The 13,777-nt window shown below is 58.6% G+C and overlaps 2 protein-coding genes across 5 annotated transcripts in view; one reads left to right on the top strand and one right to left on the bottom strand.

Moving 5' to 3' along the window:
• MOCS1 (molybdenum cofactor synthesis 1) overlaps window positions 1–10,235 on the top strand; it is a 42,253-nt gene extending 32,018 nt beyond the window's left edge. The window contains exons 4-11 of one of the 3 annotated variants that reach the window (XM_079780792.1): window positions 1,811–1,975; window positions 3,660–3,721; window positions 4,005–4,116; window positions 4,407–4,519; window positions 4,987–5,097; window positions 7,315–7,435; window positions 7,910–7,957; window positions 8,717–10,235. In XM_079780792.1, coding sequence (XP_079636918.1) covers window positions 1,811–1,975; window positions 3,660–3,721; window positions 4,005–4,116; window positions 4,407–4,519; window positions 4,987–5,097; window positions 7,315–7,435; window positions 7,910–7,957; window positions 8,717–9,477 — 1,493 coding nt within the window. In that variant the 3' untranslated portion in view covers window positions 9,478–10,235. Of the gene's footprint in view, window positions 1–1,810; window positions 1,976–3,659; window positions 3,722–4,004; window positions 4,117–4,406; window positions 4,520–4,986; window positions 5,098–7,314; window positions 7,436–7,909; window positions 7,973–8,716 lie in introns of all 3 variants that reach the window. The other 2 variants (XM_079780794.1, XM_079780793.1) reach the window with 2 other exon arrangements.
• A 132-nt stretch (window positions 10,236–10,367) lies between these two features.
• The window catches only part of DAAM2 (dishevelled associated activator of morphogenesis 2), a 106,670-nt gene continuing 103,260 nt past the window's right edge, over window positions 10,368–13,777 (bottom strand). For both annotated transcript variants that reach the window (XM_079780791.1, XM_079780790.1), the window contains one exon: window positions 10,368–13,674. In XM_079780791.1, the coding sequence (XP_079636917.1) occupies window positions 13,453–13,674 (222 nt within the window). In that variant the 3' untranslated portion in view covers window positions 10,368–13,452. The remainder of the gene's footprint in view (window positions 13,675–13,777) is intronic.

Genomic DNA, 13,777 nt, shown 5'->3' on the forward strand with positions numbered 1-13,777 from the left:
TTCCAGGGCTGTTTCTGTTTATGCTGGTTGCCCCTGAAGTTGTGGATAGGGGCATGAGGTCCTGCTAGTTTTCTGGGCCTCAGGGCTCCCATGTCTCCTGACTATCAGCAGCTACTCAGGGCTTCCCCCATGCCCTTAGGCTACCTTAAGTGCTCTAGCCTTGGGGTAAAAGCTGCTGCCTTCTCCCTGCTCCTAGAGGTGATAGGGAGGACAACTTGGCCAACCTGCCCAACTCATCCAGTAGAATTCTCCCAAAAGGCAACCTCCTTGGTATAACCAAGGACCCTTCTGCTCCTTGTATGTGTGACTGCTAAGTGTGGTGCATGCCAGTCACACTCCCACTTTGTACAGAACCTTCTCCTGTGTGTGCTTTGGGTAAGGTGACCAGATTTTAACATTGGTAAAGCAGGACACCATTGACCGGGGGGCGGTTCTTGATTAAAAATTTGGTCTATATGGAGCAACAAAAATTTTCATAGAACGCAAAAATAGTATTGTAATATATATTTTTAAATTTCAACATAAGTACAATTTACAAATATAATAAATAAAAAAATTATGTATAGTATTATTTTATTCTTTGGCATATTTCTCATTTGAGTGATTTTTTTTTTAGTAGATTGCCATAGTTGTTTAAAAGGTCATGAATTTGCCGTAACGTAAGTCATAAGTGTCACTTTCAAGGCCGGCGCTAGACTTTTTGCCGCCACTATAAAATATAAATAATACGAGTACTGTCTGCTAAATTCAAGAAAATTTATGTATTTATGAAATAAATAAATAAATTACTTACCTAAATTATCTGAATAGCTGATTTGTAATGACATCACTTGTTTAACTAGCTTACTAGCACGCAGTACGATGTGTATCATCTGAGAGACAGTTACAAAATGTTTTCGGCGTTGCCAATCCCCAAAAATGCCATTGTTCATTAAGTCCAAACAATGGTGGTTGAATTCTAACAACTGATCAACAATGCGAACTTTGATAAGCAGTTCTCGATAATCAGTTCTCAACAATTATTTGTTATTATTAAAGTTTAACATTATAAAATTAACAAAAATAATATAAAACTCATATCCTGGCTAAATAGCCACATGGCCGCCGAAAACCGTATATTCCCTTCCCGTTCTCCCGCCGTTCCCTAGCTTGTTGTGCATTCTTTCCAAAAATCGGGACTTTTTCAAAACGCCGCGGGACGCAGGACAAATTGTTAAAAAGCGGAACGTCTGGTCACCTTAGCTTTGGGCCATGGTCTCCTCGAGCCATCTGATCCCCCTCTGCTTTCTGTCTTTCAGTATTTCTCCACCTTTCTGGGCCATTGAAGACATTCTTTCTTGCCTTCCAGTGTTATTATGGGTGGGTGTTTTGTTTTTTTAAATCCTTCTGTTGCTTCTGGAGATTTTTGGTGGAATAGAGGAGTCAACAAACTAGAGTATCAGAACCTGTGAGTTAGTTATTAAGAGCATAGTTCTGGAGTCAAATACACATGGATTTGACTCTCAGTTCTTCCTCTTACTAGCTGTGTGCCATTTTCTTACTTCTCTAAGCCTTTCTTTTCATATCTTTTAAATGGGATCATTATTATCATGACACTTCAATGAGCTCATGAACTGAAGCCCTCAGCGTAGCCTCTAGCAGAGTGAACACTCAGTGTTTAATCTTTTGGTTAGTTTTATCATTGTTTTTATTCTTGTTTCTGATTAAACTGAGCCTGGGTGGTTGAGGTCCATCCATGTTACTTGGATTCAACCCTCTCTTGGCCTCACCAAGAGCAAGTAGGCTGATGCCTCCTCCTCTCTTCCTACAGCCCAGCTCCATCGGCTGGAGGGGCTGAGGACCATCGGCGTCACCACCAATGGCATCAACCTCGCCCGCCTGCTGCCTCAGCTCCAGAAAGCTGGTCTCAGTGCCATCAACATCAGCCTGGACACGCTGGTGCCAGCCAAGTTTGAGTTCATCGTCCGCAGGAAAGGTGACCATGCAGCTCCCAGTGCCCTCCTAGGTGCCCTCCTAGGCCCCGGGGCTGGGGCTGGGCCAGAGGCCTGGGCTCTCACCCTTGGTGTCTTGGCTGAGGATAAGCCTGGGCTTCACCCTTCACCCTCTCCACATGTCACTCGTCTTTGTAGCCACAGCCCTGAAGACCTTTGGGGGTCAGATGCTAAGAGCTATGGTGACCAACCTCCCCGTGCTCTGTCCCCAGTTTGCTCATGTCTAAGAGGGTTTCAAGAACTCAAGACTTCCATTTTGAAACCAAGATAGCCCCTGGCAATCTGGGCTGAATTGGTTGCCCTGTGATGAGTTCTGAAGAAGTGTGGGGCTGCCCAGGGTGGAAGCAGCAGCCCTGAGGTGCCAGGGTCAGGACCAGCACTGCCAGGTGGGGGTCCCCCAGCAGCCCCCAAGGGTGTTCCCTGTGCCCATCCTGGATGTAAGCCTCTCCCTTCACCCCTGCAGCAGGGACTCTCACAGCCTCCTCCCACTGGGCTTCATCGGGGTGGGCAGAGCAAGAGGGAGACCCGCCAGAGTCCCCTGTGGTCTCGGGCCGTGGACTTCACATTGGGACAGAGGCTCCGGCCTCTCCCTGTGCCTCCCTGCTTACAGCCCTCCCTGTGCTAAAGTGCTCCCGAGGCCTTGCCCTCTGTGAAGCCTGCTCCAGGCACTGGGAGGGGACAGACACACAGGACATTGCCCTGCAGGACAGGCTACTAGAAAGGTGTGAGGCCACTAGGTTTGTTTAGTGGTGTCTATTGAAGGTCCAGCGAGGGAGAGAGAGCTGTTGCACATCCCTCCCTTTGCACTCCTTCACCGGGCCAGAAATGGTGCGAGGACAGCATGAAGGCCATCCCCAGGCCACCCTCCCTCAGCTGACATCCCGCTGGGAATCCCACGTGATCTGCAGACTCTGGGGGCTGTGGGTGGGTGAGATCAGCAGGCAGTGGGTGCAGGAGTGAGCTGAGGGGAGCTGAGGGGAGGACAGGCCAGCCTGGGTAAGCACAGAGACAGGTGAGAACCACATGCATGGGAATCGCTCACCAGCCCTGACACAACTGCGCACAGTAGGTGCTAGTGAGAACATGTAGATTGTATGAACAGAGAAAGCCTGGGTACGGGTCAGGAGCCTGTGTTCTGAGGTGCGGCAGCCAGCAGGGCCCTGCTTCTCTGGGCCTCGGTTCCCTCGGGACTGAGAAGGCCCCCCAGGTCTGCGTTGCGCACTACAGCCCCGGGGTCAGACCCAGCCCCTGCCTGCTTTTAACAGCCCGTGAACCACGAATGGACTTTGCAGGTAACATTTGCAATCAATTTAATGATAGGGAACATTGACTATGAACCCCAACCAAGCAAAATATTATCCTTGTAAAAATAATTAATTCCTTCCATTCCATACGTGGGCCTGTATTACCAAAAACTATTCTCAATTATTATTATATTCTGAATTGAGTCAATGAAATCTTTATGACATACACCTACCTAATATCCTCAATTTTGCCTCTTGGCCTGCAAAACCTAGACTTTTTACGACCTGGCCCTTTACAGAAACGCTTGTTGGCCAGGCCTCTGGTCTTAGAGATGCCTTACCGCTGCGATGCTTCCTCCCAGGCTGCGAGGGAGGGGCCCGGGGAGAGGGAGGACGTTCCTGACCGTTCCTCTTCCTCCTGCAGGCTTCCACAAGGTCATGGAGGGCATCCACAAGGCCATCGAGCTGGGCTACAGCCCTGTGAAGGTGAGGGCGGGCCACTGCTTCTGTCCCTCCTCCCCGGCTTAGCCTTTCCCTGTCTTTCCCGGCACCACTTCCCTACCCACCGCGTCCAGCCCTGCCCCTCACAACGCAAGGGAGGGCAGAACTGTGACTCCCATGGACTCCCCCAACCCAAGGAGAGCTGTGGGGTGAAGGGCAAGGACCGGGACCTCCACTGGAGAGCCGAGGCAGGTCCCAGATCCCCAAAGGTCACCCCTGCAAAAACAGCTCCGAGGGACAGCGCTCACGGTCCCTTCATCCCGGGCAGGTGAACTGCGTGGTGATGCGCGGCCTGAACGAGGACGAGCTCCTGGACTTTGTGGCCTTGACCGAGGGCCTCCCCTTGGACGTGCGCTTCATAGAGTACATGCCCTTTGACGGTCAGTGATGTGGGTGCGAGGGCAGAGGAGGCTGGGCCTACGGGCAGAGCGTGGAGACCCCGTGGAGGGTGTGTGGGGCAGCAAGGTCTGGCTCACACTGTGGGTGCTGCTGACCTCCGACCCTGCTGTGTGTGTAGAGACTTCTCCAGAGATGGTGGGGAGGCCCGGGCAGGGCTAGGCTAGGGCTGCATGGGCATCGGAGGCTTTTAGGCGGGGCCTCCTGACTCCCGGGCTCTGCGGGAGGGTGGGCTCCTGCCGTGCTGGACTGGGAGCCTCCAACCCCAATACAGGTAACAAGTGGAACGTCAAGAAGATGGTCAGCTACAAGGAGATGCTGGACACCCTCCGGCAGCAGTGGCCAGAGCTGGAGAAGCTGCCCGAGGAGGAATCCAGCACAGCGAAGGTGGGGCAGCCTAGGGCTGGGCAGAGGGAAGTTCGGGAGAGCTGGCAGGGGCCACGGGAGGTCAGAGAGCAGCGATGTAGGGCAGTGCCAGTTAGCAGGACGCCCCTCAGTGCCAGCCTCCCTTTTCCCGGATACAGAGGATAAGGAAGCAGCCGGGCATGGGAAAAGTGACTTGACATAGGACACACGCCAGTAAGTGGGGGAGGGGTGCTCGGTCTGCTCCTCTACGGGCCTGCTCTGGCCACGGTGCTCCGGTCCCCGTACCCTTAGCTGGTCTGCTCGGCAGGCCAGGCACGGGCAGAGCTCGTCCCCCACTCGTGTACCTGAGTCTTCTGTGGTCTGAGGGCCCTGGGTGCTCCCTTCCGAAGGCTTCCCCGAGAGGCCGTGGAGGGAGGGCTCGGGTAGGCAGGGAGAGCGGGCCCTCTCCGCCCAGGTTCCCGCCACTGCCCTTCTCCCTCCTCGCCCAGACCTTCCGCGTCCCTGGCTTCCGAGGCCAGCTCAGCTTCATCACGTCCATGTCTGAGCATTTCTGTGGGACCTGCAACCGGCTGCGCATCACAGCCGACGGGAACCTCAAGGTGAGTGTCGCACATCCCTCCCACCGGCCCCGAGTGGAGGCGAGACAGCGGGGCACACGGGGCGGGTGGTGAAATAGTGTCAGATTTGGGGAGGTCATGGGAGCAGCAGGGAAGGTGAACTCATGGCACCCATGGAACCTCCCTCCCTCCCTCCCTCCCCTCTACCTCCTCCCTCCCTCCCCTCCCCTCTACCTCCTCCCTTCCTCCCAGTAACTTGCAGCTGATTGGGAGCCACTTCCCAGGACTTGGTGCTATCATGGTGGGGGGAGGTGGTGAAGGGTCACTGTGCACATTGCCCCCCCCCCGCCCCAGGTTGGCCCCTTCCGCCAGCCAGGGGCTCGGCTCTGAAACCAGCCTCATAACTCATGTCTAATGAGCATGTGCTGTGTGCCTGCCCTGAGGGATGAAGGGAGACATAGACCTGCCAGGCCCTTTAGGGGCCAGGCTCCTTGCTGAGACCAAACAAAGCTGCTAATGTGCGCAGTGCAGGATTCTTGGTCCAATGAGTGATGGGCATAAGGGTGATGGCTATAAGGGGGTGGACCTGAGGGACGGTGGTGGACCTCGGTGAGCCTGGAGGGTGGCTGGGTGGAAGTGAGGGCAGGGGAGGAGGCCTCGGTACATCCCAGCATCCTGGGCAGATCACAGTTGGATCCGGGAGAAGCATGGTAGGGGCTGGAGTGCCCAGGGAGAAGGTGCGGAGTGTTCTGTTGACGGGGCTGTGCAGGGTTTCTGAGCAGGGGGGAGACCTGGTCCCCTGTTCACATTTTAGGAGAAATAACCCGCAGGCTGAAGTTGGAAATAGGAAGACTGGTTAGATGGCCATTTCGCGATGTCCCAAATGTGCAAGAGGGTGTGGTGAAGGTGGGAAGGAGGAAAGGGGACTTGGTCGTGCAGGTGGCGGGTGGGAGAGAGGTGTCAGGGGATGTTGACTCTGGGACCTGGTTAGGACTGAGGGGTGGGGGGTTTCAGATGCTTCAGGTTTGCCATCCAAAAGGAATCGTTCAGCTATTACTAAAAAGCAAAAAGGTTTTCCTGGGCTGGGATTTAAAATGGACCTGAACTGTGGGTGGTGAGTCGGGGCCCTGCAGGAAATGGAAGGAGGGGTTCACCGGGCTGAGGGAGCTGCTGGTGGTGCAGGTGAGGGGGGCTGTGAGGGGTGTTGAGGCACCCCATGAGCAGCAGCTGCCCCCCCCCCCGGGGAGCAGAAGGGGAGGAGGTGGTGCCATTGGGGACAGTGAAAGCTGAGGCTGTGCAGTGGCCTCCTGGTTGGTGTCATTATGGAGGGAAGCAGCCGCTCCAACAAGTCAGACAGGGAGGAAGCAGGGAGCAAGCGCCAGCCTCCCTTTCCTGTCACGCTCTCCTCTCCGGCCGCCCAGCCCAGGCCCAGGCAGAAGCAGCTGGAGGGGCCTGGAAGGTGCAGTCTGGGCCTCCTGGGCACAGGGAGGGGCGGAGAGTAGAACCCGGGGCCCGGTGGGGAGTGAGGATGGGAGCAGCATGGTGAAGTAGGTGGACCTTTTGCTTGGATTTCACTCCTGTCTTCTCTGGTGGCCTCCGCCCTCAGGGGCTCCGCAAACATCCTTCTGTCTCTGAGTCCACAGAGCCTTGTATAGCGCTGGCACATAGTAGGTGCTTTATAAGGTTCTGTGGGAGGGTGGTGGGTATCTTTCTTTCCGGAGCCCCCAGAGCCCAGCCTCTCTTGGGGCTGGGAGCCCTGTCAGTGTGACTGACCGCAGGATGGCCTCCCCCAGCCCTCTGCTGTCTGCACTGGAGTGGGCCAGGGCCAGGCAGGTGATGTCCACGAGACGAGGGACCAGGAGGGCCCGAGGGAGAATGGGATGTACGGAGGGGCCTGCTAGGTCTCAGCGAGGACTCCTCAGGAGGCCATTCCAGGGAAGGTCCCAGGTCCCGGAAGAGTGTGCATCTGGATGGCTATCTCCATGGGCAGCAATTCCGTTTTTTTAAAGCGCACTCTCCAAGCTGAAGGCGACATGGTCGTAAGCCAGACAGGCCAGGGATGTCTGAGTCTGCTTCCTGCCCTCCAGCCTGACTCCTCCATCCCGCGCCTTCTGCCCCTTGTGGTGGGAAGTCCTGCCCTGACTGTGCCCAGCCGCGGGAGGCCTGGACGCTGGTCTCAGCCCAGAGGGTTCTTCAGGGATGGGCCAGGGCCAGGGATGAAGGAGGCACATTGTCCTCACCCTGTGACGACCCCCTCAGGTCTGCCTCTTTGGGAACTCAGAGGTCTCCCTACGGGATCACCTGCGGGCGGGGGCGTCTGAGGAGGAGCTGCTGGGGATCATCGGGGCCGCTGTGGGCAGGAAGAAGCGGCAGCACGCAGGTAAGGGCGGGGCGGCGGGCCAGGCTGGGTGAGCGGGTCACTGTCAGCAGGAGGGAAGCAGAGTTTGGGGGGAGGACAAAGCACAGCCTGACAGGGAGCTGGGGCCTCGGCGTTGGACCCCTAGACTTGGGATACGGTGATGGTTCTCCTGGGAGGCGGGCACAGTGGAGACTGCAAGGGGCAGGTCCCCGAATTCTCTTGGGCTGTTTTATTGGTGGGGAGAGGGGTGTCATTGCCCCTCTCTTCCCACACACGGCCTCTGTCAGGAGGGCAGGGCCTGGCGTCAGACTTCTGGGCTCGGTCCTGGGGGGCCTGCAGTACACAGTGGGGGCTTTGCCAGGTGCTCCTGGGTGAGTGCATGTACACGGGCTGTCACACCACTATGTCACGTTTGTGTCACGACCTGTCCCTCCTTCTCTCCCCTTCCCTGCTCTCCCTCCCCCGCTCTCCCTCCCCACCCTTCCCTCACCCCAGGCATGTTCAGTATCTCCCAGATGAAGAACCGGCCCATGATCCTCATCGGTGGGTGACCCAGCAGTACGTAACCACTCACCCTTGTCATTGGGGTTCCGTGGGCTGGGGCCCCCTGCCATAAGGCACCCTTAGATCCTGCATTTCATCCCGATGTTCGCAGCTCTGTTTTTCTTCTGTTCCCCTTCATCCTCTCATGCCCCTTCAAGCTTTGACTGCCTCTGCTCTTCCCTGTGCACGCACCCCTCACCCAGCATGCCACAGGAATAGTCATTGTCTCACCAGAAACTGGGGCGTCCTCGAATTTAATGATCACCAAGCTGTGCCCCGAATGTGGAGCTCCTGGTGAAGGCAGAGACCTTGTCCTCGGCTCGGGAACGTCCCAGCTTGGGAGCAGTGGCAGGTGTCTCCTGCTCTGGAGTGTGGGCCCGCTCCTGGCGCATCGGGACCATTAGCACCCATTGGGCGGGGTGTCACCAGCTTCTGCGCAGGGCAGGGCATGAGCAGCAAGCTAAGAGTGCGACTTACTCATCTCATCCGGGAGGACACAGCCACAATGGCAGCTTCCAGGTTTCTTGACTCCCGGGAACCACGTGATGAGGACCTCTCTCATTGCGTGGGATGCCGCACACAAAAACACCTCTCATACAGAGCTGCCCGCGTGTCTTCTCTCTCGCTCGGCTTTGTGATCTCCATTCCTCCTCCAATGGTGTGGGCAGAACCAGAGTGGGGGAAGGGAGGGTTGAGAGAGAAGCAGGGGAAAAGAATGCCCTTTGACCTGAGTCTGTCTTCTTCTTTCTTGCCTTCCAGAACTGTTTTTGATGCTCCAAGATTCCCCACCAGCCATTCCAAGCATTTCCTCTTGGGACCCACTCGGTGTTCAGGGTCTGAGACACAGAGCGCGTCTCTCCAACCAGGTGGCGACTCTGTGGAAGGGCTACCGGGTGCCCCAGACGCCTCCCCTCGCCCAGCGGTGGCTGGGGGCTGGCTCCCCTCAGAGACACTACTGTTCCCACCCGGACTCAGACACCAACCCCAAGTGCCTTAGCCCTGTGTCCCGGGCTCCTGCCACCCACTCAGGATCGCTGCCCACCTCGGACCAGCTCACCCACGTGGACACGGAAGGCCGGGCAGCTATGGTCGATGTGGGTGGTAAGCCGGACACAGAGCGGGTGGCCGTGGCCTCCGCCTTGGTCCTCCTGGGGCCGGTGGCCTTCAGACTCGTCCAAGAGAACCGGCTAAAGAAGGGCGATGCCCTGGTGGTGGCCCAGCTGGCCGGAGTCCAGGCCGCCAAGCTGACCAGCCAGCTGATTCCTCTGTGCCACCACGTGGCCCTGAGCCACGTGCAGGTGCGGCTGGAGCTGGACAGCACACGCCATGCCGTGGTGATCCAGGCATCCTGCCGGGCTCGGGGCCCCACCGGGGTGGAGATGGAGGCCCTGACCTCCGCCGCTGTGGCCGCCCTCACCCTGTACGACATGTGCAAGGCGGTCAGCAGGGACATCGTGTTGGGGGACATCAAGCTCATCAGCAAGACGGGGGGCCAGCGGGGGGACTTCCACCGGACCTAGAGCTCCTGCCCTCTCACCCACGGCCCAGCCAGGTCACGAGGGACGCACTCGGGCCGAGGGAAGGATGTCTAGTTCCTTTAACCCGTCACTGTTGACCTTCACCGGTAGGAACCCAGGTCAGCCCATGCCTTCCTGCTAATGGTGACCTGCGAGGCCTCCTTCATTCGGAGAGAAAGCAGCAGGCCCTTCGCCTTCTTGGACGTTGGTGATGGGAGGGGTCACAGCGAGCGATGCTCGATAATCGAGGTCAGCTGTGTCATCTGTCATCTGTCATCTGCCATTCAGCCGGCCAGTGTCACGGCTCGCTCTGGGCTTTCTCCTGCTGCTTCCCTGGGAGAGGATGAGGGCTCACAGAGCAGAGGAACGCGCTGCGAGGGGAACGCACAGCTGGCACTGAGAAGGTACAGGCTTTCTCTTCCGCAGCTCTGCCTGCCCACGTCTGGGAGCCACAGCCCTGCCCGCCCTGCCTCTCCGCACTCCACCCTCAGAAGGAGAGCCCGGCCCCTCAGACTTGCGGGCTTTCGGTTTAACAACGCACAGTCCTGCCTGCTCCCTGACCTCCGCCCCCCTAACAGGACCCACGGGGGCTGCGGCCCTGAGGACTCCCGACCAGCCACTCAGGTGGCACCTGGCCCCTGCCTGCACTGCTGTCCCACCCACGCCCCACCCCTTTATTCTGGAACATATCAGGGAAAGAAGAGAGTTGGAGATTGCCTTCACCCTCAGCGCACAAATAAAGCCTGGATGCCAACTTCGGAGACGCAAGAAGGAGCACGGTCTGTGCACAGGGCACGCAGCCGCTAGGATTTCATGCCCACCCTCCACCCCAGCCCAAGCCACGCCCCGGGGGAGAGGAGCAGGAGGGTGCTGGAGAGGCCGCAGGTGCATGCCTGCCCTCCATCCCCGTTCCCTGTGGGAGAGGTGGAGGCGAGTGGGGCATGGAAGGGCACCGTCTCCAGTAAGACGTCAGGGAGGTGCCCGAAGCTCATCAGGAAGCTCATTAGAGGTCAGGAAGTAGTCAGAGGTTCCTGGGTTTCAGCCCGAACACTGGCCTGGGCTGCTGGGTCCTCGACCGTGGATGTGCCTGTTCGGGTCTGTCCTCAGGGACCTCCCGCCTGCCTCCCTCTGCCCGGCCCCCGGGTGTGCTGGGGAATGCTTAACAGCCAGCTCAGCTCAGGAAAGGGCCACGCTCCGGATTTCAAGCTGCGGTCCAGGTGCCCGGAGGGCACAGTTCCTGCAGGTGTCGCCGCTGGGCCCTCAGCGCTGGGAGGAGCTGGCTGCCCCCGCCCCCCCCCCCCCCCCCCCCCGAGCCCCTCACGAGAAGAAAGCACGGGTTTCAAGGCCGGCTGGGGTGGTATGGGTTTAATATTTTTTAGTATTACAATATATTCTTATAAAAAAGGTGCGGGCCAAAAGGACGCTGCCCATTTCGTACATTAGCCTCCTCTGTCCTCTGAGGCCGCTGGCGAGAGCGGCCTTGGCAAGAAGGCGGCCCTGGTAGAGGCGGGGGAATGGCCACCGCACCCCAGTGGGTGGAAACAGGATGGGGCTGGGGAGCCTGGACCCGGCCCTTCCCAGCCCCCTGGAGAATTAGCTCCTCCCATTGCCCTAGACACACCTTACTTCCATCACGGGGGGGCTGTGGGGGGGAGAGGGGGGACGGGGAGGGTGCTGCAAGGGACAGGGTGCCTTAGTTAATTGGATTTTACATGGGACACACAATTAGACAGCGGGAGACATTCACCCGAGGGTGGCAGGAAGGGCACCGGAAGAGACCGAGGAACACGGGCGTAAACATGTAGCACATCGAGGACCGAGGCAGCCGGCTCCACGGGGCACTGGCCCCTTAGCTGAGTCAGCCGCGATGGTCGGTGGCCCAAGGCACTCTTGGAGATCTGGCTTCAATGGCGTCTGGTGCCAGAGCCACTGGCCAGATCTTGAAAACAATAAATAGAGAAGGGAAAATCGGGGTGAGAAGCCAGAGCCCTGGGACAATGCATGTGTCCTCTAGAAACAGTGGAGTCAAACTGCTTTCCTGTGCACCCCACTTGTCTCCGTCCGCTTCCATATCCCTCGTCTTCCGTGGGGCACATCCGGTCTCCGTGGCGGGTGGGAAGGCCGGGATTTGGCCCACCTGTTGGATGGCAGTGGCGCCCGCCCTGTGCCCTGCCCTGTGGGTTAGGTGCACCCCAGCCAGGTGGGGAGGAGTCCAGAGGCCCCACCTACCACCTTCCCTCATCCCAACGCCAGCCCTCAGCGGGGCTCCTGGGTGTGTGGACGGTAGCACAGCCCTGCAGCTCTTCCTGAAACCTTCACCTGCCCTCACCTGGGCTCCAGGATGGCCCTGCACCCAGGTCTCGGCCACACTTACGTTTGCTCTAATCCTCCCCCTCGAACCAACACACATGCTGGGCTCACCAACCCTGTTTCTTCCCCGGAAGCTACGATGGCCCCACCCCCAGGGATCTGATGGGGAAAGAGGCAGCTGGAGCGTGGGCCCAGCCCACCAGTCTGTCCACTGGCAATAACCCTGAGCCTGAGCCAGGAGCACGTTAGAAGGGCAGACACATAAAGGGAGGGTCAGGAGAACAGGAGGCGAGGAGCCCGTGGATGGGGTGCAGGCAGGACGAAAGGTGAACTCGGGGGGGCGGGGGGGAGGAGTATGTTGAAAATAAGAGTCCTGATGGAAGTGACCTCACCTCCTCTTTTAGAAGACATTTTGCTTAGATACAGCCATCGACTCACCCGCTCAAGATGCAGAATGGGAAATGGGAACGGACAGGAGGACCAGAGTGAGCCCCTGGGAGGCAGGTTGAAGAACCAATCAGGTACCGATGATGGGGGTGGCCTTTCAGGCAGTGCCCTCCCCAGGAAGTCAGCCTCCCCCACCCCGTCTCCCTAGCTTCCCCGCCTGCTCCAGCCCAGGTCTGATGGCCTCAGAGGAGGAGACACCTCAGAGATGGTGTGTAAGTGCAGAGGGCAGCCCGGCCCTCGGGACCCTCTCGGGAGCTGACCCCAGGGCCAGCCTCAGCCAGCCAGACGCACAGGGTTTGAGGGGGCCTCCTGTGTGCTGGACAGGATGGAGGTCACCGCGGCTCCTGCCCTGAGGCAGACGTCAGAAAGAGTGCGGGGTCTGAGTACCGTGAGTGGTAGACTAGAAAGCTCCGGTGCGGGGCTGTGTGAGGTCACCGTCTCTCAGGACCATGGCCCAGGGTCCCGATGCCCAAGGCACAAAGTATGGTGATGAGGGGGGTCTTTGTTGCAACCCTTCCCTTATCAGATTCATCAAGTACCTGATTGGGAGCCGTAGCCAGGGAACCCATAGGTGGGTTTTCTGGGATTCTGGGTTAGTAGACAGGATGGAGGTGGCAGTGGGAAGGATGGGGGAGACTTAGACATGCGAGAGGCTGGAGTGAGTGGTGATGGAGGAAATAGGCTCTGCTACTCCGTGTCCTGAGGACTTGGTCCCTGGGGTACCCTCAGCATCTTTCCTGGAGCACATCTAGGATAGATAGCGCCTCTTCCTTTCCATCAAGAGGGGAGGGGGCTCCCAGATCCATGGCCCATTAGCCGCCTCTTGAGGGCTGGGAGCCTGGATCTCTCTCTCACCTGGTCTCAGGGTGCCCCCCGCCCAGGTACTGCCCACCGCACATGATAGCTGAGCAAGACCCAGGGACCTGTCCAGGCTGGATCTGGGCAGCTCCGTGCCAACATGTGGGTGCCGAGCCTGCCAGGGAAGTCCCAGTGGGCCTCCGAGAGTGATCCTGGGGCCCAGAAGCAGGAGAGTAATGGGAAGAGGAGAGGGAGCAGCCCTTCAGGTACATGTGGGAGACGCCTGGTCCTGCCTCACAGAGCCGCACCCCAGGACCCAGCCCAGGGCTCGCAGCCGAGCACCACGTGGTTAAGTGTCCCGCCGCCTCCACTCAGCCCCTGGCCATCCCTGTCTCCTGGCCTCCTGCGCGGCCAGTGCCCAAGTCAACAATTCAGCCGGTTGATTGCCCGCTCCCGGGTGACTTCCAGGGCCAGGTTCCCCGATCGCTTGCGGCTGCGCTTGAGCTTGCACAAGTCCTTGTCAAAAACCTCCCCGGAGCGCAGGGCTGACACCAGGTCGTCGAACTCGCCGCCCTCCTCCAGCGCGCTGCCCGCGTGGACCTTCCGCTGCCGCTGCCACCGCTCCCGCTCCCGCTGCTCCTTCAGCTGCAGGGGGAGGGGGACAGGCTGAGGCTGGGCAGCCACCCGACCTACACACCATGTGGCCCAGCAGGGGTGCCTCCCCGCTGTGCCCTGGATGCCAGTGTTC

Source organism: Cnephaeus nilssonii, assembly GCF_951640355.1.
Source record: "Cnephaeus nilssonii genome assembly, chromosome: 9".
NCBI classification, from domain to species: Eukaryota; Metazoa; Chordata; class Mammalia; order Chiroptera; family Vespertilionidae; genus Cnephaeus; species Cnephaeus nilssonii.